Raw genomic sequence first — 26,440 nt, forward strand, 5'->3', positions numbered from 1 at the left:
CTCAAGGGATGGTTCTACTGAACACAGGAGTGTCAGAAGATGTTTTTACTCAAGGGACACCGTATTGATTTTAGTTTAATAAATGCTTACCGATGTAACCAAATACATTTAAATCTTTGGGACCATATCAATTAGTGAGTACAAGTCCAATATTAGAGATTGTTTTTCGGAAAAGCTCAGGTGGACAACTTCATTTAGCTCTTCAAAACTGTTCCTTACAAAGTCAGCTGGATTTGAAGTCTGTGTGAGGACTGACAAGCATCCTGGTGCACTCACAGGAGATGACTAGATTGAATGATGGCCTGAAATAGAAGCCTCCTCTCTTTTTGCTGGTACCACTTTTGTATAGTGCTAAATACTTCAGTGTTAAACTATTTATAACTGTCACAAACACAGATAGATGGGTACTGGTTTAGTTTAAATCTTCTAGCTTCCATGACATTGCCCTGATCCCAGTCCCAGTTAATTGGAGTGGCCTGCTGGCAGGCTGTGAAGTGTGGCCATCTGTTCAGTCATGGATTTGAAATTCAGACTAGTGGTGTTTAATTAAACTCTTGTTTCTGTTCATTCATGGATCTGAAATTCAGACTAGTGGTGTTTAATTCAACTCTTGTTTCTGGTTTTTCTTGAAAGTAAGTATGTGCATGTAGAGAGAGGGAGATAGAAATGTTTACAGGAAGCGAGAACTCTTCTGTAATCAATACCATTCCTTTTTCCATTTCAGAAGCTCATAATGTTTTACTTTATAATGTACTTTATGTTTAGTGCGGTTCTAAAATATATTGATGCCTGACTCTTGTTTAAAATATGAACATCCAACAGTGTGAGCCATGAATTTAATTAAGGAGTAAAGGGATGGAAAATTAAGTTGTAGGAAAAGCTGGAAGAATGAAACTTACAGCTTGGCTGGATCGCAACAGGAGATGAGAGTGTGGGCATAAACATCTGCAAATATTCAGGTGAAACTGCCATGGCCAAGGAAAAGAATAATGCATTAAGCTACAGCATTGTTAAATATTTAGAAAATAAATTTAATGTCTAAACTCTGGAAGATGCCTTGATTTAGAAAGCTCCAAGATGGACAGTGCTTCTTAACAGAAAATCATGTTTGTCCCTTTGTCTAAACCCAGACTAGACTGTATAATCTTATTCATACCCCCCTCTAGTAGGTTTCCAAACAGGTTTTGTGTGGACATTTTATTTTTTAAAAATCAGCAACAAATGCAATTTACATGTTATGTATAAATAAAAACTCTGTACGTGCACATGTTTTTTATGTTTCACTTTGCATTCAGACTTTTACACCTGTATGGAAATGTATGTAAAAGATGTACATAAAAGGAGTCTACAATCAGTTTAAATTTCTATGGTTTTCACAATATAACATTTTATTGTTTTAATTTCACATGTCTATTTATTTTAATTTGTCTTTGAGTCATAAATTTGGCACAGAGCTAATAGTTTCTACAGGGAATTTTTTTCCGTTTTGTGGGAAGAAGGAAAAAAAAGAATAAAATTAGACTGTGGTTGCTGTGGGTATTGAGTAATGTTTAATGTTTATTGTTACATGACTTCAGAGAATAGCTGACTCATCAAATCACATTTGGAATTGAAAAAGAATCTTGAATAAAAGGTTAAACTCTAATTCCCCAAAAGCTTTATCAAAAGTATCCTCAAAATTATTTGATGTTAATGTGTGTTAAACCAAATAATTTTAGCTGAACAGTTCTTTGGGAAAGAAAAGGTTTCTCTTTTGTGCCGGTTTTTACTTTTAAACTTCCTTTTAGTGATTGCTGAGAACAGAAATTTGAGCCTTGAGAGTTTGTTGTATCAGGCTCTATATTCAGTCATGGAAAAGGATATTCTTTGGCATTAGTTTCATACAAGCAATTTTGAAAGGTCAGGTTTTGTAAACTCTTCACTCCATACTTAAGAAATTGTTTGTGTCTTTGGGTCTTGGAAGTGATGATCAACTAGAGATTGAAGGGGTTGGGGAAAACCTGTGGTGTGGGGAAAGGAGGGTTTAGCACGGTAATTCAAAGTAGGCAGAGCCCAAACTCTTGCACGTTGAAATCCATGTGGAATGGACACAGTGGGTTGAAGCAGAGCTCCAGACAGTTTGGTTCTGTCTCACACAGGGTGGTTGCAGTTCTCCAGGGAAAAGTACAGGACTGGGAAAAGCGCCTCCAGTGCATCATCCAGGCTTCTGGCAGTTTGTGATATTGGGACTTTATAAACTGGAGATATATTTGTTCTCATAGGTCAGGGTGACTTCTCAAGATTTCTCATTTCTTTTTGTTCCTAGAAGACCAGAAATTTAAATTTTGCTGGGAATAGTTTTATTCTGTGGTTACCTTTGTGTAGAGACTTCATTGGAAAGTGAAAAGCTTTAGTTTAAATGCCACAATTAATAACACAGTAGGCTTTATTCTTGAATTTTTATGAATTTTATTCTAGAATCTTCCAGTTGAAGCTTCAATATCTTTCAGTACCTGCCCCATTAGAAAAAAAAAAAAAAGCAGGCTGGGGGAAGATGTCACCACACAAGTACTTAAAAGTAATTCCAAATTCCTGTACCTTTCTTTCAATGGTTGTGTGTTATTTGAAGACAACTTGGATCTTCTGTTGGCTCTGTGGCTGCTGGGAGACTTCCTGCTTTTGCCTGTTCAGGAAGGATTTGGTATTAGTTCTTATGGCTTTTAGCAAGTTGTTTCATAAATATTTTTGGCTATTTTTACCATGTTTTTATGTTGAATGTGCCAAAGGTGGTGATTCTGAACTTGTTTGGGCATGACTTCAACTTTTTGCATGGTAATTTCATACCTCTAACAGTCACTTGGCCTTGTTGTTTAACCACAGTGTCTTTGGTTTTGATTTTTTTTTTTTTTTTTGTCTTTTCAAAATTTACTTCAAGGTTTACAAAATACAGGGTATTGTAAAACTCACATTTTATGGTTATAGAATAACAGGGCCTGGGACAACTGAAATCAAAAGATGGAGACTTTCTAAAAACACAGTGGGGGAGATGGGGAAACTTAGAGAGCCTTGAATCCAAGGTTTATTCTGTAACTCTCAGTCTAAAATTCAGTTTCTGTGTAAATGAGTAAAGCCTTTCTGGTTTGTTTGGGGGTTTTTTTTCCCATCAATTTTTTGAGACACTTTGATGTATAAAGTCGGAATTATATTAAAATTAATATTTGGGTTAGTAAAAAAACAGTTGTGAGACTTTATTGGCAGCTGAAGGATAAACATTAAAGGAATTTAAGTATCTCAAAACCAACATTAAAATTCAAGAAATTCAGAGAATGCTTCGGTTGCAGGTACAGCCAGGACACCTGGGCAACCTTGACTGTGACATCTAATAACTGTGCAAGGACCGTTCTGTACAGGAATGATGGCAGAGACAGAGTGAAGGCTTGTTAAATGACACGAGTGCGACCAGTGACCTTTATTTAGTATAAATGTAATTAACAGCTAAACTGGGTTTTGGATCAACGAGCAGAAGCCAAATCTTGTGATGTTTAAAAGCTTCTCCATGCATGTGTGCACACAGACGCAAGCAAAACAGGCTCCCCTTTAGGCACCCCCAGCCATTCCCCCAAAAAGAGGCCAGAACCACACTTGTAAGGCTGCTTGGAACTCTTCAGTGGGTGGGTTTTGTTGGTGTATGAATGTAAACACAGGAAGATGGGTATTATTTGGAGGGAAAACATTTGTGAGCAAAACCCAACCACAGGAGAAACAATAGTCCGTTTTTTGGCTGTACTTCAAGAAAACATTTCCTATTTTTTTTCTGAGCGTAAGAAGAATCAAAGACTTTGTGCATATTCTTCTCATTCAAAATAATATCGAGTGTGACACTGAATCTCCTACCCAGTTGGAATATCCGTGATGATGGTGTGTATTCATTCACTAACTGTGCCAAAAGTAATACTGCTCTGGGGCAAGAGACAGGCTGGATCTTCCCCAGGAGATAAATTGAAAAATTGTAATTGTCTTTGGATATACAGAACCTTAACAATATATATAAAGGTAAATATAAAATTACAGTAACAGCTAATGCAGGACACTTTGAAAATGCAACCCTAAGTGGAATCTTTGAGTGGAAGTGTAAAGACTGAAAATGATGGCTTGCATTTCTTTCATCTTTACAACAGCAGGAAATAAAAGGCATATAAAGGATGGATGTGTTTTGTGTCTAGGTACCAGCCATTGAAGCCAGCAAACCTTTAATATTGCATTTCTGAAGACAGAATTTCTTGCATTATTTAAAAAAATGCAGAAGTTCTGTGACACAAAGCTGCAAAATCTCTAGCTTTTACTAAAATGTATTTGAAGAGACTGTTTGATACAAGAAAGGCTCATAGGTTATCCTAGGGAGATGTAAAATACGACCTAATTTATGATCCCAAACAAGAAGGAGTAGAAGCATGAAATACATTGAGCTCATTCAGAAAAATTTAGGATGCTAACAAACATAATTTGGTTTTAGGGCTGAGCCAGAGTTGTGTTTTGTTGAGAGGGGAGTGGGGATATCAGATTTCTGGAAATACCAGATTTATTTATGAGGTGTAGTTGAGGATTCTGTCTGGGAAAGGTCTTTCAGTGATGTCTTGCTCTTCTCCCCTGCACAGAATCTTTTCTTCAATGGAATGAAGATCAGATAGAGAAAAGAGCAGTGTTTTAGGAATGCATGAACAAACTGTATTTATTCTGTGTAAACTTCCTTGAGGGTTTCTTGTGTTGGTGAATTCACCAAGATCCTAAAAAACTGTCAAGGTCTCATGACAAAAGCAGTGGCCTCTGTTCTCATAAAGGCATTTTAGAGATTAGATCATAATGCTTTAAAATCTGTGTTGGATATACATTTGCATATATAATGCATCATTCCATGAAGGAAAAGTAGCACACTTTGTGTTGTGAAGAATGAGAATTATTTAGTTTGAAAGGAACCTCTGGAGGTCTAGTCCAGCCCCCTGCTCAAGGAGGTTTCTCTTGTTTTTGAAATTGATATCAATAAGGGAATTGATGTATTCACTTTTCCTTGCTCCACCTTTTCCTGCTCAAATTGTGCATTCAGATCTGTCATTCTTTCCAGTCCATTGCGTGTCCTGTGGGTGCTTTTGCAGGCAAATGGAATGGGTAATGCAGAATAGGATGGAATAGGAATGACACCTGTGCAGAGATGGGCCGTGGTTGTTAAATTGTTTGTTGAGCTGTGCCCTCAGCAGGCCTTTTGGTCTCCTTATGAAAGCCACTGATCTGTAGATTCCTTCTTGAAAACTCCTTTTGCAAACGAACCACAGTGATGTGCAAATCTATGGAGTAAATATTTTTCAGGGAAGCTTTAATGCAAATAAATTGGCTTGTAATGCGTGATTTTGGCTTTGTGATTCCTTTTTGTTGAGGGCAGTAATGGCTGTGTTAGGATCTAGTGGGTGAATACCTGGCCAGTGCTGTTTTGTAGAATCATGGAATGGTTTGAGTTGGAAGAACCTTAATGGATGAAACCCCTGTACCCTGGGCAGGGATGCCTTCTCCTAGACCAGGTTGCTCAAAGCTCCATCCAGCCTGGCCTTGAACAGTTCCAGGCATGGGGCAGCCACAGTTTCTCTGAGCAACTTGGGCCAGTGAATTGCATTTATTATGTGATTATAAACCTTGCTTCAAACTTGCACGTGTTATTAGCCCTTGTACAACACACAAATGCAGCATTGTCTGTCTGGCCTGTCCTTCTGAGTCCATGCTCCCAATGCCCAGAGGAATTGCACATGCAAATCATGTATCCTGTACAGATTGTTCGAGCTACACTATGTGAGATAGATATTAATAATTAAGATACAATTAGTCTCTTTGCAGACGTGTGTATTATCTCTCAAAATCAGTCTGGTCCTGTAAGATTTGGGGAATAAGAGGTAATTTAATGCATCAGAGATGAAGCAGCTGCATATGGAGAAGAGTTACGTCATTGTGAACCAGAGGGCAGGATGGAGGAAGAGGAGGTCTATCTCCAGACAGATCAGTATTCACCTATGAAGTGAATGTTCCTCTCGAGAGTTCATTCAGCCTTTGTGTACAGATGCAGTTGGGAGGCTTCAGTGCTGCAGCATGTGGTGTGTGAATTAACTCAGCACCACCACGAGTCTGGGAGAAGAGAGAGGAAGCCGCAGGCAGAGATGTTTTGTGGGAATGGCAGCATTGAGAAGCGGTCAATGGAACACAGAACTCAGTGTTCAGAGCTGAGGGGTTTGTTGTCACAATGATCACAGTGGCTGTTCGAATTGCCTTTGGCAGGCCTGTTGGGAAGCAGAACTGGATGGATACAATAATCAGAGTGCTTTTTGCCTCTCGAAACTTTAATTGGACTTGATGTTATGGTATCTATTGGGCTTGAAGGTGCAGAGGCTTTTGGAGTTGTAGCCTCCTGCAGAAGGCTCAGGGCTTGCTGAGCAGCGCTTTTGGAACCAGGGCCAGCAGCTGTGCAGCACCAGCTCCTGCTTTGGACACTTGATCCTGTCCCTACTGCTGTGCTGTGCCCAAGTGGCTTGAAATAGGTGCAAGGATAGAAAGTGAATTGGAGATGGATAATATTAGTGATAGTGCCTTGTGTACTTCACTGTGCACGGCGAGCGACGAACAAGGCCATCAAAGGAGTCTTTTTTGTTCAAGGGAGGGGAATGTGGGAAATGGACTTGTAGAGAATTCTCAAAGCCTGACAGAAGGCTCACATAATGTGCATCTGTATGCAAACCTTGAGACAGAAAATGCTGACTTGGAAATGCCGTGGAATAGGATGGACATTGTTGAGAGAGAAATGGAACTGGAAGCAAGTTTCAAAGGATGGCCTTGCAAACAAGACTGGATACTTTGGAGGAATAGAATTATGAAAGATGCATTGTAATAGGACCCATGAAGGGTAATTTTAGATGATTGGCTTTAAGGCATTGTGTGGCAAAAGCTGATAGGCCAAGAAACACTTTTAATATATTGTAACTAGGAAATAGTTTGGCTTCTGATTGTGATGGCATGATTAAACATCTATATTGTCTCACCCTTCACATGAGACTGAAAATGGAATAAATGTTTTAAAACGCCTCTCAGTTGCCCCATTTCTGGGTCAGAAAAGGGTAAAATCCGACAAAAGCACACTGAACTCCCTTTCTGTGTCTTCAACACTATTCTGGAATTGAGAGTAAGTGGTTTTATGCCTTTAGTTAGCAAGCACATAAGCTTCTGTCTTCCTTCCCTGTAAGCTTGATGTGACAAGTGATGTAGTTTGGAGAGGTGTAGGGTTTTTACAGAGATAGTAGCAGGAAAGCTTCTGAGGAAGGCCTGGGCAAAAGTGTTGGCTTCTTTCTTTACAGCTGAACTGAAATTAATCTTTCCAAATGCATTGAATGTAATGAAGAATGTAAAAAGTACATCCTCTTTAAGGGACCTACATTTTTTCTTCATTCTGACCCTCCCTTTGAGGTACATCTGAAATTCTTTCTTTGTTCAGAATAACTCAAACAAGAAGCTTTTAAAATAAAATATCTCCATTTGCCACTATTTAGAACTTAAGGATTCATTCATTTGGCATTATATCTCTCTAACCTTTTTTTTTCTTATCTGTAAAATTGTAGAAAAGCTGAATGAGTTGTTCCTTAGAGTCATTTTAGTTTATTTTTCCCGTATTAAAAACTTGGAGATGTGTTTTTCTACCTTTCCTTAGAGAAAATGCTTTAGACACAAGTTTGTCTGCGTGTTGAATTTGTCTTTTGTTATCTTTGAAACCTGCCCAAATTTACTGAAGCTTCAACCTTTTGGAAAATTTCCATTGCATTTTCTTAGTAGGTAAATCATCTATGAGTATTCTGTCTGCAGCAGGAATGTGCTCCACTGAGCCCTCTAGGATCAGTGCTTTAGGAATTGGACAGGACTTTGTCTGCAGGTGTTTTTTCTGGCAGCAGGTCAGCAATTTAAAAATTTCCCCTGTTAGTATGAAGACAAGATACAGCAGCTGATAAGAGTAAGAAAAGCTAAAAGTTGTGTAGCTTTAATTTAACGCCGTAGTGTAAGCTGATAGACTGCAGCATTTTGTCTTTTGAGAATTATACATTAAAATTTTAGTTCAGTATGTAACTACCTCTATCAGTGTCTTGCCAACTAAATATTTTTATTGTACTGTATTTTGTTTTTTAAAATCACTGCCTTGCAAGTTTTTAGTCAGCTCTTTCTAGAGATGCAGGAAATGACGAGCAGAGCTTACTGAAATACAGGTTTCACTGTGTTTCCATTAGGCATAACTAGAAGTTATCCAGGAAATAAAGCAGAAATAGTAGTTCTTTGACTTCTTAGCTGACACTTCAGAGACTACTAATGAACTGAAAATAACATCAAAGCTTTACAGGACAGAAACAACCGGGCCAGGTTCAGACTCTGCTGCATAGAATAGAAGATAAAATACAGATAACCTGTAACTCCTGTCTTTAGCTTCTGAAAAGCGAAGAGTCATACTTTGGCAGTGGAGTAAACCAGATTAATTCTTCCATTCTTGACTGTATGTGAGTAATGCAAGTTTCCATTCTGTGCTCCTTTCAAACAAGTTCCAACACTTTGTGTGGAGGTACTGTGTGTTTCCTAGCTAGACAGGCTCCTGCAGCCTGTCAAAGCTCCCCAAGCCCTCTGCTTGTGGCTCGCAGAAAGCAAACGAGATTTTCATTTCTCCTTCCATTCAACAGGAGCCTCTTTCATGTCTGAAAATTGAAAACGCGTGTTTTTCAGTGTGCTGCATGGATGTGTGTGTGTGTGTGTGTGTGTGTGCCCTCTGGCACACCTGTTTCTAATTTCCTGACTTGAAAGCATCTCCCATCAAAAGGAGCAGAAAAACAATTTTTCTCTGACACGCTGCTGGCTTTGCACAAGGCCCTTCCTTTGGTTTGCCATCTTGGTTCCATCGGAGGAACGTTATGAGATGCAGAGCACACATTGAATGGGATGTTCAGCTTATATTGTGCTGGGCTCTTTCTCCTCTTGTTGTGGTTATTTCAAGCATTAGAAATCTTCTGGAGAAGTCACTATGCTGAGGAAAATGGTTTAATCCTTAGTTTCTTGCATGGAGCTCAAATGAAAGATCCGAGTCTGTAGCAAGTTAAGGTTTGTATAACCTGTGAATTGAGTATTAGTTAATGTTTAGTAACTAATTAGCAGAAAGATTAACATTTAAAAATTATAGCTCAGATTTCTTAATCTTTTTTCAAAATTGTTGGAAGCGTAAGATAGTATCTAATATAATAGCTAAAAATTAATGTTAACAATCTTAAAAAATAAAAACAAAAACCATCACAAAACCCACTCTAGTAACTTGGTTGTTGTGGAGGTTGTGCACAGGCTAACTAGCAAATCACTACTGCTGAAATAGTAACTTGAGGGGATTACTGATACATCTAGAACAGCTAAATTATAGTAAGGTAACAGAAGAAAAAGAGCCTATGAAAAAAAGAAGGTTGTAGATTCCTGATGGTTCTTGTGCAAATCTTATAGTAATCATTGAGGGGTATTTAAATAGAAGGTAAAATCGTTTTATTCTCAGTAATTACTCGTTTCACTACCCACAGAAAAGGGAAGTTCTATTTCACCATTGATCTGCCTGGCACTTTGAAAGAAGTGCATCAAAAACTGTATTGTGGCATGATCCAAGATATGTCTCTCTGAAAATCAGTGTTGGTGTTTCTGTATGATCTCCAAGTGATTTTGTATATGATCTTCAAGTAATTTTCAGGCAGGAGTAGAAGCCTGTGGTTGGAGACAGGTTTTCTGGGATCTCTTAGAGTTTTGTTTGGGTTTGTAGTTTGTTTACAAAATAAAGGTGTTGTGACTATTAAGCCTCATTCTTCTTTCCTTCTCTTGTCATAGGAATCTGTTGCCATATATCCCTGGAGGCTTTCAGAATCTGTATATTCTTTCCCCTTAATGTAGGACGCTAGAAACTGGCATCAAAATAACTGTCTGTGTGTTTATTTTTCGTAGGATCTTAGAGTGGTTTGGGTTGGGAGGGACCTTAAACATCATCCTGTTCCAGCATCCTGCCATGGGCAGGAACACCTTCCACTCGAACAGGTTGCTTAACCAGCTTGAGTGTGAACGCTTCCAGGGATGGCACATTGAGAACTCCCTGGGCAGCCAGTTCCAGTGTCTCACCACCCTCACAGTGAAGAATTTCTTCCTAATACCTAAGCCCTTGTCACAACTCTTCTGGTGTGGCTGTCCAGCCAGTTCCTTATCCTCTGAGCTGTCTGTCCATCAATGCAGAGACAAGGATGTTGTGCAGGGCAGGGTCAAATACTTTGCACAAGTCCAGGTGGGTGGCACCAGTTTCTCTTCCCCTACCCTTCAATACTCTAACCTCATCATAGAAGGTCACCAAATCTGTCAGGCATGGTTTATCAAAATACTCTCTGTAAACTGTTTGTTTCCTGCAGAAGTGTTTTTGCCTTTGCCAGTAGCAATCCTAGAGGAAGGCAGTGAATTTTACTTAGCCCTGCAAACATGGACAGCAGCAGTTCCAACAACAGTATTTTTGTCAGTGGAGGAGTTACAAGTAGGCAACATGGTGTTTGCAAAATATTACTGTGTTAGGAAAATAATTTGTTTACTATATGAAACAGTTATTTCAGTGCGAAGCACTAATTTAACCCAGTAAATTTTTCCAGCCAGTCATCTCATTCTTGAGTCACTCGTGTGTGAAGTGTTAGGGAAGCATTTGTCTGTCATTGCAAAATACCCATCTTTGAAATGTAATGAGCTTCAGGTTGCTGAAGAAGTCATCATTATGACTGGGAAAGGATAATAAAATGATTTAAACTCTGTTTACAGGAAACTTACTAAAATGAATGTATTTGAGACTGTAATGTAGAATTGAAAGATTCTTCGTGGGAGTCCTTCTTGCTTTGGTTGCAGTACTGTTCTGTGGAAGAAATGCCAAATGTATTAACACTTGCAGTTAAATGTAGTATAATGTGCGATAGTTAAGCAAATGAACCAGATTTACGTTTTCAACAACTTGTGTGCATGGTTTGGAAATGTGTTTAAGGAACTTTCACTGCAGTTGCTGTCTTGAGTCATGTTAATAGAACTTTTTTGGAAGTTGGCTAACGCTGGCGGTTAGACTAAAGTGACTGGAACTATGAATTTGAACCCACAGCTTTATATTGTGAGTTATAAATCAGTTTTGATTGCTGTCGTGATGTGTACATTCATTTTGTGCCTTGTCCTGGCATTATCTACAGTGTGTCCCCAGTTAGAGGCTATACAGACATATAGATCTGCTCAACCTGCAAGAAGTTGACTTCTGACTTGAGATAATAGAAAGTGTAATTCTTATTCTCAGCCTGTATCTGGTCAAACTGTGTGAAACGCTGCTTAGTTGTTCTTTTTTTCTTCTTCAAAAATAGATGTTCCTACATCAAAACCTACAGTAACAAATTTTTCTTTTCCAAATGGGGGAATTGTTTTCCTTAGTTATCTGTCCCTGCAGACTGCCAGCAGTTGATGTGTTGAAAGATCTTTGCATGCACTGCCAGCAGCAGCCTGTAAGTTTGCTGCCTTATAGGTTGACATAAATATGACAAAAAGAAATAACTTTGTCTGTGGGGATGTAAAGATGTGTGATGTGTTAGTAGAATTGCAAAGCTGCTTTCCTTGTGGTTGATCCTGGATCACATCCGTGGGCTGCAGCTGGTCTTAACCCATATTAAGTTTTCTCTCTCTGAAATTTTTTTTGGAGCAGACTTGATGTTATGGGAACTCTTCAATAAAGTCATTCTCTGGAGGGGGGAAATAACATTATACGTCATGCTAAAAAATGGCCATTTTTCTTTTTTGATGCCAATTTAGGAAATACTTGAAAATTGTGAAGGAGTAACATCTGGTTTTATTACTTGATACACTGGAGATGCATAGGCTTGCTCTGATTTCTGTGTCCCATTTGTTTGATTTATGTTCTAAGTCCTCTGCTTCTTATTCATATAGTTATATTTAAAGGTATTACATGTTATATTTTAAAGGTACTAACAGGTTTTTTTCGAGAAAAAAACAGCTTTCTCAGTTTTTGCTGAAGCATATGCCTGTTCAGTTTGGTTCTTTGCAGTAAAACTTCATAGTGAGTAAAGTTTCTTAGTTTAAAAAAAAAAAAATAATGTCCATGTTGTGATCTATGGGTAAAATGTATCTTGTGGGGTTTTTTCATGTTCTTCATTCATCCCTTTGGAATAAATAGTAGATAACTCACAGTTCTGCTGTGGACAGAAGCTTCTGAGTGTGGGTGGAATGAGGGAAATGAATGGACAGACCCTCCTGTAAGCAGCTGCAGAGATTGCTCTATTGCAGCAGCCTCTTGAAGATTATCTCCTAACCAGGACACTTCTCTCATTAACTTGAGAGCTTGACAGTCTCAATGAAAACACTTCTCCCCTTGTGCTCTCAAGAACGACTTCCCTTGGCTCTGTAATTGTTGTAGTGTTTTGGCTCTTTCATTTTCCTCTAAATTTGTAACTGGTTTTTACTCAATCTGGTTGCTATACAAAGAGTTTTTTGTCTTTCTGTTGTGCCAGTTGTATGTAGATTCAATGCCAAAGTGTCCCACTTCAAACAACTCAGTTTAGCTGAATTGTATTAATCAGGAGACGCTGCCCATTAGCAGGGACACATAACTGAAGACCAAGGTATTTTTTTGGTGATTGAACATAGCAGGAGTTTGGGACACACGTCCACAATTTTTCAGCAATCTGGTTGAATTCTCTGGGCTGATTCTCTGACATCTAATGCATCCATAGTGCTCCAGAGGGTGGGGTTTTTTTGTTTGTTTGGGTTTTTTTAAATCTTGAATATGAGAGGGGTATTTTTTTTTCCTTCTCTATTAGCAATCTTTGAAAAACAGTGGAAACTCACTGTACATTTAAGGGGAAGGGTATAATTGTGTAACAAGTAGCCAGAGAGGGAGATTCTTTGAGTAGGTTGCCATGTTAATTAGGGTTTAAAATGGTGAGAAGAGCTAGAAACCAGTCTGTGAGTAGCTGCAATAGACAGTGCCAGACCTGCTCACGTCTTTGTGCCACGTTGTACCCAACCAGCCAGTGCTCTGAACTCACCATATGCACAGCAATGAGAGACCCAGCAGGCTGCACTGGAGCCACTTGGGGTTGGGTTTAATTATTAATTTTTTTCTTTATGCCACATCTAGGCTGCCTTCAGCCAGTGTCTCTTTTCTGGGCTTGTTAGTGCTTCCAGTAAAGCGTGAGCTACCCGTGGAGACTGAGCTGCCTTTGTCTGAAGCCAGCCTAGGTCTGATGTCTTACCAACTCCAGCTCCCTGCCACTTGGAAGCAACTAGATTGTTTCCAGCCATAAATTTGTTTCTGGAGGCTGTGTAGGTGTATTTATGTAATTCTGTACCTGAGCTAATGAGTCCAACTGGATTATGGCAGATTTTTTTTTAATGGTTCCAATGCTTGCATCATCTTTTTGTATTTAATGAGAAATATGCTAGAAATATTTATATATAATTGTGAACGGACTCTATCTGACTTCTCTCTGTATATTCTGGTGTCTAATGCAGTTTTAGGCCCTGATAAGTTCCAAATCTGATCAAAATGTAGAAACTTACGTTTAGATCATTTGAGATCGTTGTTACTTTACAACTCTACATTAGTTATGTTTTTTTTCTTTCCTAACTGGATAACACAGCTCACCTGGCTCTTCATTAAACCTCTTCTAGCTGCTTTGTCTGCTTCCCTGCCATTGAGGATAAATATCAACAAACAGGAGGCAGAAGTAGTGTAATGACCTTGGTCTATATGGAGCAGATATCAGCAGTGAGTTTTCCTGTCCAGCAAACTACAGTTGGTGCAGTAAACATGCACAGTGCCATTTGGCTGCAGCTGCATGTCCCAAAGCACAGCACAGGAAGGGAAAAGGATGCAGGAGGAAAAATAGCAGGTGTGAGTGTTCCTACAGAACAAGAGTAGCAGTAATGACCTGCTTATCTTCACCAAAAACAGGTTTCAGGGGATGGCTACAGAAAGCACTGAGGCAATAAGTGGTTGTTTGCAGAAGCTTTTTAGTTTCTTGAGGACAAACCTTTAAAAATGACAGGAATTTATATTAGGAGTCCAGTGACTTGCCACTTTGGCAAAAACGCATGGGTGAATTCATCACGTATTCCTTTGTTGCAAAAAGGCTGAATCAGATGGACTGAGTAGAAGATTCTGTCATGCAAAAGGAGTTACTGTGTCACTGAAGTTGTTTGTGGTTTGTAGAGTTTCATGCAAGGATCATTCCCAGGAGAATGATTAGTAAGAGGATTCTATCTGGATAGAGATGCCAAGTCAGAGACAGTGTTGCTGTTTCTTCTTTCTGTGCTTAACTTTTGTTTGGTTTATGACTTTGTGCAGTCAAAATTTCAGGAAAGTTGTGAAAATGCCCCTGACATCGTAGAATTTTTGAGTGCCTCTATGTCAGCCTTTCTAAAAAATAAAAATACGTGGCAGAAACTTGTCATATGCATCACTATGAAAAGACTCGTTATTTTGCATCATCGCTACCAAATTAATGTGATGATGTAAATTAATGACAGGGTTTCTTCACAGTGATATCTGTATTTTGACTATTCCCAATCTTCATATTTCTTTAGGTTGTGGAGAGCACCTTGTCCGGACCATACTGGCCAGAGAATGTTCATGTGCTCTGCAAACAGAGGATGCCCACCAAGCTCTCCTAGAGACTATGCAAAACAAGTTTATTGGTGAGTATATGGCCCTAAAATGACGTAAATGTCACTCAACATTGTTGAAAATGCAAGCAACTCTATTAAATAAAGATACTTATTCTTGTGCTTTCTGTTGAGGCCTCGTGTTGCAGTTGGCTTCAAGATTTAGCGTTGTGTTACATCTGAAAAATGTTAAACTACAGAAGAATATATTAGGAAATTTAAAGGAAAACCCTTGGAAATACCTCAATTGTTATGTGAGTCATAGAATACCCGGAGAGGTTTGAAGAAAGAATTTCCTGTCTGAATCATGGGCTGTGGTGTACAATTGCATATTTTAGAATTGATGGGTTAGGAGCATTAGTAAAAATTATTCCTCATGTTAACCCTTTTAAAAATAGTAGACCTCAAAACCACTTCGTGTTCTCATTAAGTGCTTTGGACAGACAGATTCTGGTTTGCTATTTACATCATGAAATTAATTTCTTGAAAAAGTGAAATGGACTTTGTTAAAAAAACAGTTTTTTCTTTGATTTAAGAGACTTGTGCAATATGTCTTCAATTTCTTGTAAATATAGATCTTGTTTTCTTTCCTCAAGTCATAAGCAAAATATGAATGTGGATTTTTAAAATAACCATAAAATCTTGCCCTTTTGTAAATCCCAGTGAAGCTTGTGGCACACATGTTCACTTGCAGTGTTTTCATACCCCTTAAAATTTTTCAAACTTCAGAATCCACAGACAATTTTCGTCTTCAGAATTTCTTGTGGACAACATAATACTTGTACACTGTGTTACCAAAGCTGATTTTGTGATATTTTAATTAGAACTGAAAGAGGGACATATGCACACCTTTTGGGGTCCCAGGGGCTGATGCCCTTGGCCTTGGCAAGCAACTTCTTGATTTCTTTTTATAGTACTGAATCCATGTTAGTTTCTGCTGCTGACATTTGACTCTTTGAGGGGAAGACTGCATTGGGAGACTGCACTTGATGATCTGCTGCTGCACTGCTGTCATTTCTAGGTGTAAGGAGTGTAGAACTCTGTGTGTTCCCCAAAAAGTTCTAATCCAAGCAGCAAAAATGTAGTTTTTTATATTTAATCACTGATTCTGGTGCATAGCGGCACAAAATCAGGAATTTGTGTACCCAAAAGAAGAGTTTAGGAAGGATGCTTGTGGCAGCTTTTCTGATTTGTAAGCAGCTTTGCAGATGTTGTATGGAAGTGGCCTAACTTGAGGAAAGTCAGATCTTTAGTCCACGCTCTCAAAATTGATTGTGCTGGTTGTGGGAAGAGTACTAAAAGTAAACCCAAATTGTATGTAGCCTTCTGCAATTTCATATTAGTGCATGTACACCCACAAGACGGAAAGCTACTGATGAAGTAATTCATAGAGACTGGCTGATAAAAGCCCCAGATTTAAATTTTTTTAGTTAAAGGTGCCTTCTTTAAGTTGCTTTGAGTTTTCTGGGTTTTCTTTTGTTCTGTTTGGTAATGGTTAGCAAAAACCACAATTCTCTTTTTGCTGTTTAAAGCAAACATATTTTACCACCACTTTGCATAACAGATGTTTCCATTTAAATATTAACTGTCTCCTATGTGATACATACATTGTGTTCTTTAGTGGAAATGTGAAAATGTTTCTGTTGGAGGTAAGAGCCTATTAAATGTTGCTGAAGTTTTTGTTGCACCTGAACTATTGCAGAGAAAGAGGAACTGCACAGACAGAGGTACCAGGATATCAATGTGATGTGTTACTGCCTTGGGAAAACATTAAACCCAGTTAAACAGCAGAAAGTGAAAAGAATGAGAGACAGGATCAAATTAATACTCTTCATGAAAAGAAAACTTGAAAAAAAAGTTTATATAACGTTTATATAAATCCTTTGTAATTCCTTTTTTAAAGTTTTAATTCAGTACAGGTCTGGCTTGTATTCTCAGAAGCTTAGCACTGCAAGCTTCTGCTGCCTGACAGCAGGAATGTGTAGTGTCTGCTCAGTTATACTCTGGGCAGTGCTGATGTGGGGGGAAAAAAGACACAGCCACTTTTGTTTCTTGTGTAGGTGAAGTGCTTGGATTAGAAAACATAAAATCTAGTTTGTGCTCAGCTGTCCTGTGAATGAAGACTGATCAAAATCCAGGTACATCTTGCTGGTAACATGTGACATAGTACTGAGTTTGTAGCTGGTAGAGAAATTTTGGAGATCTTGGCAATTCTGCAGATGGAGTGCAAAGTTACATGCAGCAAATAGAGTGCAGCAGTTAAAACTGTGCATTACGCTTAAAGCTATAGGTTTATACTAAATAGGCTTTTTTTGCTGTGACTTTTCACAGGTGATGTACTAGCTGATAGCACAGGATGTGTGGTGTGGTGCAGGATTTCTTACTGTGAACCAACGGGATAAAACGGGCTCATGGACTCCTTGCTGAGTGCATGGATGCTTCCCTTGCCTTCCTCAGAGCCCTGCTTTGTGGTCTTGTCAAACTGTCACCAGAATTATAATGGACCAAGGCATTGGAAAAAAACCCCAGCCTTTAACAAAGCTGAGCTGGAATATTTTATCAGAAGTCAAAATGTGTATTACTTGTATCAGAGGAATAAACAGCTGATTTTGGCAGTTGCCATCAGATTGGTGCTTCCTGTTTACAGGATTCTCCGAGTCTCTGCAGGGCCCTGGGATTCCTTCCAGCTAGGGAATGCCTGGCTTAGACTGTGAGTGCTGTTGAAACAGCAGGTGATGAGCAAACTCATGTCAGATGTGCTTCTCTCAATTGTTTCTCAGAGCCAGCTTACTGTGGAGAATGCACAGCTGATGGTAAAATCAGAGGTGAGAAAAATCAAATTTGGACATTTTGGAAATGGAATAGGCTCCATATCTTTAGTCAAAGAGCACAAAAGGCTTGGTTCACAGTTAAAGAATGGTGTTCTGTAAACAAAAATACCTTCCAAACAGAAGAACAGAGGATTTTGTTACTCATCATTCCTTTCAAATGCAGCCAAGTTTGTGGAATGTAGACTTAGAGTAAATATTTGTGTCATCTCATTGGCGGGAAATCTGGGCTTTTAACAATGGCAGCATTACCAATGGTACTTTAAAACTTCTTATGAAGTATTTGTAAATAATGAGCTGAAAGACATAGTTGGAATCTGATATTTGCTCTTTCCTTAGCGGAAATATGTTTCTCTATTCTTGTGTTTTTAAACTGGGCTTCAGCTGAGTGAAGTCTGCAGAAAGGTAATAGCAGCAGGATAAGGCTGACACTTTCTCCTCTAGAAATTTAATGTAAAAATCCTCTCTTCTGAGCAGGACTTTGGACAGCTAGGAACCAGAGGATATTAATTAATAATGATATTATTATTCATTATGCTTGCTGGGGAGGAAAAAAGCCTCGTACTTTAACAGTAACAAGACTATGCCTGGCATTGCACAGTATTATAGTTACTTTATAGTACTTTATAGTTTCCTGTGGTGCTCCATCACTCTAAACTTTGTAATATCCTTTGTGGTTTTCTAGCAGAGAAAACAAAGTATGGAAGCATTATTATGCTTCTCCGTGACACAGGGGAAAAGATTTCGAAAGAAAGTGAAGCGATCCTGAAGTTTCATAAACACAACGTGCTGATGTTCCTTCCACAAGGATTTGTGTAGGTCCTCCCTATGCTTCTCCTTGTCAAAAGCACTGGGATTTTATTGGTCTGTGGTATCCTCAGTTATTTAATTTCTTAGCATCTTCCCTGTAAAGTTTTAAAGTGCAGGTGTTTTCCCTTGCAGCTTCTTTAAAAATTCAACGTAGATGTTGCAACTTAATATATCGTGAAATATAAAGACCTCTGACTTGAGACAGCTTGTGCTTAAACATTCACCAAATAATGGCGCATGAAATTAAAAGCAGGCTTCATTTAGTGCTTATTACATTCCTCTAATGTTTGTTTCAGTTGTTACCTTGGGCTTTAGTGGGCTACATAGCAGAAGCAGAGTGGCAAACAGCTTCACTTCCACCACGTTCTGTACACAAGCTGACAGTCCAGTGGCCGAGGTGATCTATAGACTGTTAACCTGAAAAAGCCAGAGTTTCACTCACACAGTGCACTAGGAGGTTTGTTTAACTGCCCTCTGTTAAAACTGGGGGATGCTGGAGCACTTAATTGGTTACACCACACCACAGTCAGTGTTTAGACTCAAGTTTTAAGCCTTTGAAAGCTGATGTAAACAGTGAAGCTGGTAATGGTTTTTCTGCTGTGGAAGAGTATGAATGTAAAACATCTGATGAGCAGCTGGTTCATCCTTCAGCTGGGTAAGTGTAAATAAAACACTTCATTTACAGCTTAGCGTTGAATCTGTGCTAGAATGGTTCTGTGGGGGAAAAAAGGCACAGGATCAGAAGTGAACAATTCATATCAATCCCATGATCTGGAGGAAACAATCTTCATCACACAAGAACTTTACAAGAGACTGAAAAAAAGTGTTCTTCACTTGTAACTGCAGCTCCTCTAGAGCAAGGCTGAATGTTGAGGCCATTATTTGCTTTAACACTTGTGACATCTCTCAGTTCCGTCCCTGATCAATGGCTGAACCTGGCTCGTGATGTTCAGCTCTGGCTGCTCCTGCAGAACTCCGAGGGATCAGTGAATGTGGAGTTGCTGTGAAGACCTGCTGGCTTTTTTTTTTGGGAGACCATTGCTGCAGAATAATAACACACAAAACACACAAATAAAAATGTGATAATGCTTTCTGTATGTCATGCAGCAATAACAGAGTAGCTGGGCTTTGAAAGAGAGAAATGCGTTTTGTAAAATGTAGTTTTGTGACTGGGGAAGGTGAGGATTTGACCAAAACTAATGAAATACGGGGTTTATTTGGTTTTATCCTACCCTTTCTCTCTGGTGTGGCCAGTCAGTGCTAATATTATTAGTTAATGCTGCAGTTGGAGTTTTACTTTGGATTTTTCATGTCACATTCCTCAGTGGTATGCCAGTGTAAATGGGAAAGGAGCACTGTGCTTCATGAGACTTAAAAGTTTATTTAAAGCCCCAGGTTTTTGTAATTTTGTCATTAGCAAGCTGTTAGATCAAAGATTTATCCAGCAATTCTACTTTATTGCAGTGGAAAACAGTATTTTTGGCTAGTAGGCATATTTTGGTTCTATTTTAACTAAATTTTGAATTTGTACAGGAAAATCTATCTTTCCAAAGAGTAAAGGGAGAGCAAAAATGGTGCAGAAGGTGGGAGCCAGATCACTTTTTCCTTCTAATGAGAAACCATTCTGCCTTTAATATACATGGCAGTATTTTAGTTCCACTTTTTCTCCTCCTCTTGAAATACCAATTAAATGTATATATAAAAAAGCCATTACCTATATTGTTATTTTTTACAAAAGTCTGCTCTGTTATTTCTTTTTCTCAATGGGTTGGCTGTAACAAAAGGAGTTTTAGAACTAAATTAATGAAATATGTTCCTAACCTTTGAATTCACAGTGTTTTGAGAGCACTCAATTCCTGTGCACAGTACATGGATTCTCTGTAGAAATAAAGTATAATACTGCTCTTGTACCATTTTTTTACAGATTTCATGATGGATGCACAGCATTCATCTGTCTGGAATTTTGCTTACCATAGACCTACTCATTTGCACTATCTTGTTTTTTAAAATACATCCTTTAACATAATTGTGATCATCATCAGTAGGTTTGCATATTTAGAAAGACCCTTGTTTAAAAAAGGTATTATACTTGAATCCCTCTTTTAACATTTTTGAAAAATAAGTGACTTTTAAACAAATGCTGTTCAGCCTGTATTTAATTTGGCTTAGGGTCTCATTTTTAAGAGCAGAGAAACAGTCTGAATTGACTGGAACATAGAACACTGTAATGTTATTATTGTAGGCAAGTGGTTTTTACTGACACTTTTTAGAGGTCGATTCCCCACAACTTGGGCAGTGAATTGGAGACATACACTGTATATTGTTGCTGATTTTGCACTAGAGATGATTCAGCTGAACTTGCTGCTGAAGGCATTTGGGATGGGTGAGGGTGTAGTCACAGAATTTGCTTCTGATGTCCCTGGGAATGGCAGCCTTCAGCAGAAACAGGGAAGCAGGGTGGCCCTTGGAAGAGGCGTGGGTGGGAAGATCCTGAGTCCTTGTGGGGTAGTGCAAGTGACTGTCTTCATTTGCTGCCTGTGTTTGGAGATGAAAACAAGGGCTGTGTTCTTTTTTCAGATTTCTCCCACCATTCCAGAGCAATGCTTGTTCTGGAGGTGATGATGAAACGGTGTAGAAGATCAAAAGGGCAAGCAAGGCTATATTTTTGTCTGTAGGAGAGATAATGTCTCCCATCATCCTTGCTTTGTTTGCATAACACACACTTTTAAGAGATTTGGTTCAATACCCCATTCAAATTACCTGCTACAAAGTCACTTTAAGTTGTTTTATTAAGTTATTTATCTCTGTCTCAGGCCAGTAGTACTGTTACAAAGTTAGTGCAATGTTAGTTTCATGTGACATAACCAACATTTCTTCTTAGTCCAAGGGCCCAACCTCTGTCATTCTTAAAGAAGTCAGTGTCTTGCCCTTCTATTCTGTTTTATTGTATTGAAATTAAGACTTTTATCACACTTTTATCAGGTGCAATTCTATTAAGTTAATCCTCTTCTGGAGTTTTGCAGCTGCAGTAGAGTGGCAGCTTCAGCAAAAGCTGAATTAAACAGTCAGTTTTCCAACTTTTGAGTGGCCTTCAAAGTCTTTTGAGTGTTGTGGAGCAGTAGTAAAGCTTCCATGGTGCATAATCGTTGAAGGAGGTAATTTGTTCAGAAAGCAATTGTGTACATACATAGGGCAGTATAATGGGCCCCATGTTTAATGTCAATAAATAAATGCTGGTTTTGCTGACAGAACTGGGGCTCTCAGTCGTTCGTGTAGAGGTTGAGCATCCTTTTGGTTGAAGTTGTAAGCTGAAAATTGTCTTGTATGCCTGAAGTTTAAGTTCTAAATTGCATATTTAAACCCCCTTTCAAAATAAGTTTCACAAAACACTTGCTTTGAGTGATTGGGCGTTTTTTTATTTTGTTTTTCACTGAAGATGAATATTTAGTTCTTGCAAAGAAATCCCTGTAAAAATGGAAGAATTTTGATGAAAACGCAGTGTTATGTGTTTTTCTTCAGTCTCTACATGGAAAGAAGCCTTGTAAGTCTTGTAAGATTTCAAAGGACGATATATAAATACTCAGATTACTGAAAATTTGATCAGTCATAATGGCATAGTTGACAAAAATACTGGGAAAATGAAGAAATATGTAATTAACTTATTTACGGGCTTCCCTTTCATCTATTTTTTTCAAAGAGTGGGAGACAGAAAATCCCTACAAAAAAGGGATTAAACTAATGGAAGCATTTCTAGAATAAGACTTTAGTGGCACCAATAAGACTTTAGTGGCACTCTATAATCAGTAGTTACTGTCTGGTATTACATGCATTTCATACAGTTGCAGTGTTTTACTGTGGCCTTGAATATACTGTCTGCTGGGAGTACTGATTGCTGGCTGGGTTCTGATGAAATATAATTTTTAGCCATTCTAATTAAAGAGAAAATTCATATTTTTCACTGGAACCTTGGACGAATCTTTCACAGCCCTTGAAGGGAAGGAGAAACTGCTTATTAAAAAACAAACCAGAGCTTTTTCTGTCTCTTTATAATGGCTTAGAGCCTAAATAATCTGTGAAGTTTAGTGTGAGATTAGGTCTGCAGACCAAGTTCAGGTAGAGGCATTGTCTTTGAAGTGCCTGATTTTGACTTGGGTGGTAAAACTCTTCACACCCTTGTGTTTCTATTTTAACCAAACATATTTTCCTGGTTTGTTATCCATTACCTTATCATGGGCTGCATTCTTGTTTCACAGGCATTTGGTCACAGTCGGTGAGCAATACAGGAGCTCTAACTGTAACTAGTAATAATTCTTTTACAAAGCAAGTGGCACTTTAAAGATAATATCTGTTTGCATTAGATCATTAAAGATATTACTGCTTATTAAGCATACTGCATTTATTATTTTCCTGCAACGTGGGCTTCTATTGCAGTGACCACCATGTATCACTTTTGAAGGCTCCTCTAATGTTTAGAGAAAACACAATTAAGGTTTTAGCTTTCTTTATGGTAAAGCTCGAAGTTGGATTTTATTGGGCTGTTTCGTTGTTGTTATTTGCATTAGAGGAGTAATTTTAATCATACAAATAGCTGTGGGCAAGTTAAAGGAGTCCAATGAATAGATCTGCTCAAAAGTTCTGGTGGCTTGCAAATTACAGTGTCTGTACACTAATTTATTTAAAAGAAAGAATTGAAAAGAATTACATTAAATGGCTGTTCCAATTGTGTGTTCAATTTTAAATGACAGTATAATGCAGATGTTTAACTAGGATGTCTATGGGCCTAAGTGCAAGGACTTGATTAATTTTGTGGCTCGAGGCATTTTAAATTGTACGTAAATTATACCATTGTTTCCACATTTAAAGCTATAGGGATCTTATTTCGAATTGCAAACCAGAGAAAGAATACTTAGGCTTGGTTCAGCTATCTTTAAAGCTTTTCCAGCCTCTGATAGACTTTTATATCCTATGTCTTAAATTAACAACAGAGGAGCCAGTGTAAAAAGGATGTGCTTAGGCTTTTCTGCTAGTATTCGTCTAACAGCAAGGCAGACACTATAGCAGTTTGATGATGTCTCTGTACAAAGGGCTTTAAACTGGCAAAAATGAGTAAACTGTAAAAATGACCTAAATTTGCTTGATTTTTAGGCATGTCTTTGTCATAATTATAGAACAGAATGAACTAAATATTGAGTCATAATTTTTTTTCAGCTTGACACTCCATTTTTCATTACTGTATTTTCCTTGATCCATGAACAAATAGATTTGCACTCATGAATGTAATTTTCAATATTTTTGTTTTATTCCACGTAGCTCTTCATTTTTTTGATTACTGGTGAATTGGTAGATTAACACTGTAGAAAAATCATTCTTTTCAAACATTAGGAAAAAGGAGAACTGATGCTTTTGTAAAAGCACTGTTTGATCTGTCAATCTTTTCAACCCTTAGTGACGAGCTGAAAGGGGAAAAGCAGAAAGTCAGATCAAAAAGAAAAAAAGCCCAAGAGACTATTCCTGTTGCAAATAATTCTCCCCAATGGTTTTGCCCAGGTTCACCTTTTCTGGCCAATGAAGATGGTGTGCTTGGAGGTGTGATAGTTCTCCGCTCCTGCAGGTGTTCAGCAGAGCCTGAGTCCTCACAGGAAAAGCCAACTTTACTAGGTAAGAAATTCTTACTCATTCTTAATTCTAATTTAATTTTAATTTAATTTTAACCCAGTCAGCTGGGTGCTCACTCAAAGTGAAGGGTGAAGTAAAATCTCTGTACAAAAAGGAATTGACATTCTTTTGCATTTTCCTAAAGTCTAGAAAGCGAAATAGGGAACAAACAAGGCAAATGTTAATAAAACTCCAGAAAAGAGCATTCTTCCTGACTCATTATTTCTGAGCAGAATTGTCACTGAGAGGGTTGTGTGGGGTCCTTCTAAATCTATGACATAGATATAATAGTTGCTTGTGGAGAGGCAGAAATTTTTCCTCATAGGAAAAATTGCATTTATAGCTGGGGGTAATGCATGTAGCTGTTTACTGCTTCCCAGTAGCTTATTTGTGAAAAATGCTTTCTGAGAAGTTCTTTATTCCTCCTTCTTGCAGAAGAAAATGTGTGGATTTGGAGGATACACTTAAAATTTATAAGGAAAGTTGTTCATGATTTTTTATTCTTGGTAATGGCCAGGAAAATCAGTTTATATAAGTCTCAGTGACTCTTTGCATTCGCACCAAACGGGAGTTGCTGCTGCTTATACTGAAATCACCTGGACTTCACCTCCAGCAGTAGCTGGCTGGTTCCCAAAGGGCTTTACATCCCTTCATCCCTGTTTCTGTCCTGGAAACACAATCCTTGTCTTGCTGCTTTATAGCAGAAAAGTCTATTACGGAAAACTGTCCCGTGGTTTGTGTGGGAGATACAGATGGGAACTGATGGCTGTAGACCACGAGCAGGACAGGGTGGAAATACAGCCCTGAGACTATAAAGCCTCTTTAAGGGAAGGAATTTGGGACTGGGGGCGTATGAATTACTTCAGGATGACACTTGTGCCATCTCCTTTCCTGTGGTGCTCCTCAGATGTGGAACTATGTGCTTTTTATTGGGTCACACTGACCTGTGTAATATAGATTGAGGTTATGTTACCAGAATTAAAGTGGTTTTCCTTTGTATAATACTCTGCTTTATTATTATTTACCCAATTGTGACATTATCTAGTGCAACAGCATCCTGCAACATAAATTCTATCCTTAAAAAAAGTTAAGAAAATGAAAATACAAGTCTCATTAAGTAAGAACAAACAAGATCAACTTAACCTTCAATTCCTGAGATATAGAAGTGAGAGAATTTTTTTCTATTCATTTAATGCTTGTCAGTCATGTAGGAGAACATATTCTGTTGATGAACATTTGGCATTTTTTCCTCAAAAATTCATTTATAAAATCCCCATGTAACGTACATCACAAGTAAAGTCTAATTGTCCATTGATTTTTGGTTTTCTTTCCACTGAAATAACACTGAGATTAACTGTAACACAGTACTTTTTCTGTACCTTTGAAATTTCCTGCCTTATAATGAATGCAGAGATAATACATAATTAAACATCTGTAGTATTTCTGTTGTTTGGACTCAAAATAATTTGGTTAATACTGAAAAACTTTGTGTATTAAATAAGAAATGCTCTTGTCTTTGTTACAGGGATCATCTTTATTTCTTTCTTTTTAATATTGAAACAAATGGCAAGGAAGTGACTTATTAAATGGTTGAAAATATACTTATCTGAAGATGTTTCACATGTAATTTAGAATTTTCATTATAGTTAACTACTTGTAATGGCTAACAATAACCAAGGTTTGTGCTAGTACAGGCTACTTTTGATAGCTATCAAAGGCAAAAATATAATGTTTTGGAGGTATTTGGCCTGAACTGTTTCCCAACTTCTCAAAATTGAAAGATGGGATTAAATTTATCTTTAAAAAAAGCACACATTGATTGTGCTGGATGTGTTTAACTCTCTGAAAGCTTTTGATTCACCTTTGGTGCTATCAGTCCTGAGTCTGTTACAGGGGAGCAGAGCACACACCTCGATGGAGTTCATTCTTCTTTTATGATCATATCTGCGTATCTGTCAGAATCTTGTAGTCTTGCTGGGATCATCCCACCTTTGATCCTCCTGCTCTGGTTTCATTGCTATGCAAAGGAGAAGTGGTTCAAAGGATTAAGTGTGCTCAGCAGGCTGTGACCTTCATCAGCCACGTTAAAGGAACATGAGGAATAGGAAGGAGTGAAAGTTTTAAACCCATCTAGTGATGCTTTTTTTTTGCAGTATGTGAAAGTCACTCTCAACAGAAATACGTGGAAATGTCTGTTCATGGCATCTTGTGTAATTCATGTGAGACACCTCTCATAATCCAGAGGAAGAATTTGTGCTTGGGTGCATTTTTTTTAAACCTTTTACAGAATTCTGTGAAATGCTTTGAATTCTGATCAGCTGGTCTTTTTTTTCTTTCCCCTCTTCCAAATTCCGGACTTTATTTACACAAAGAAAAATGACCATGACAGCAGGACGAAA

At 38.2% G+C, this 26,440-nt stretch overlaps 1 protein-coding gene across 5 annotated transcripts in view; it reads left to right on the forward strand.

Moving 5' to 3' along the window:
• TASP1 (taspase 1) overlaps positions 1-26,440 on the forward strand; it is a 76,674-nt gene that overhangs the window by 39,187 nt on the left and 11,047 nt on the right. For all 5 annotated transcript variants that reach the window (XM_066177804.1, XM_066177807.1, XM_066177808.1 and 2 more), the window contains exons 11-12: positions 14,671-14,781; positions 23,934-24,044. In XM_066177804.1, coding sequence (XP_066033901.1) covers positions 14,671-14,781; positions 23,934-24,044 — 222 coding nt within the window. The remainder of the gene's footprint in view (positions 1-14,670; positions 14,782-23,933; positions 24,045-26,440) is intronic.

Source organism: Chamaea fasciata, unplaced genomic scaffold (genome assembly GCF_029207755.1).
Source record: "Chamaea fasciata isolate MVZ Bird 193981 ecotype frontalis unplaced genomic scaffold, bChaFas1.0.hap1 SCAF_3, whole genome shotgun sequence".
Taxonomy (NCBI): Eukaryota; Metazoa; Chordata; class Aves; order Passeriformes; family Sylviidae; genus Chamaea; species Chamaea fasciata.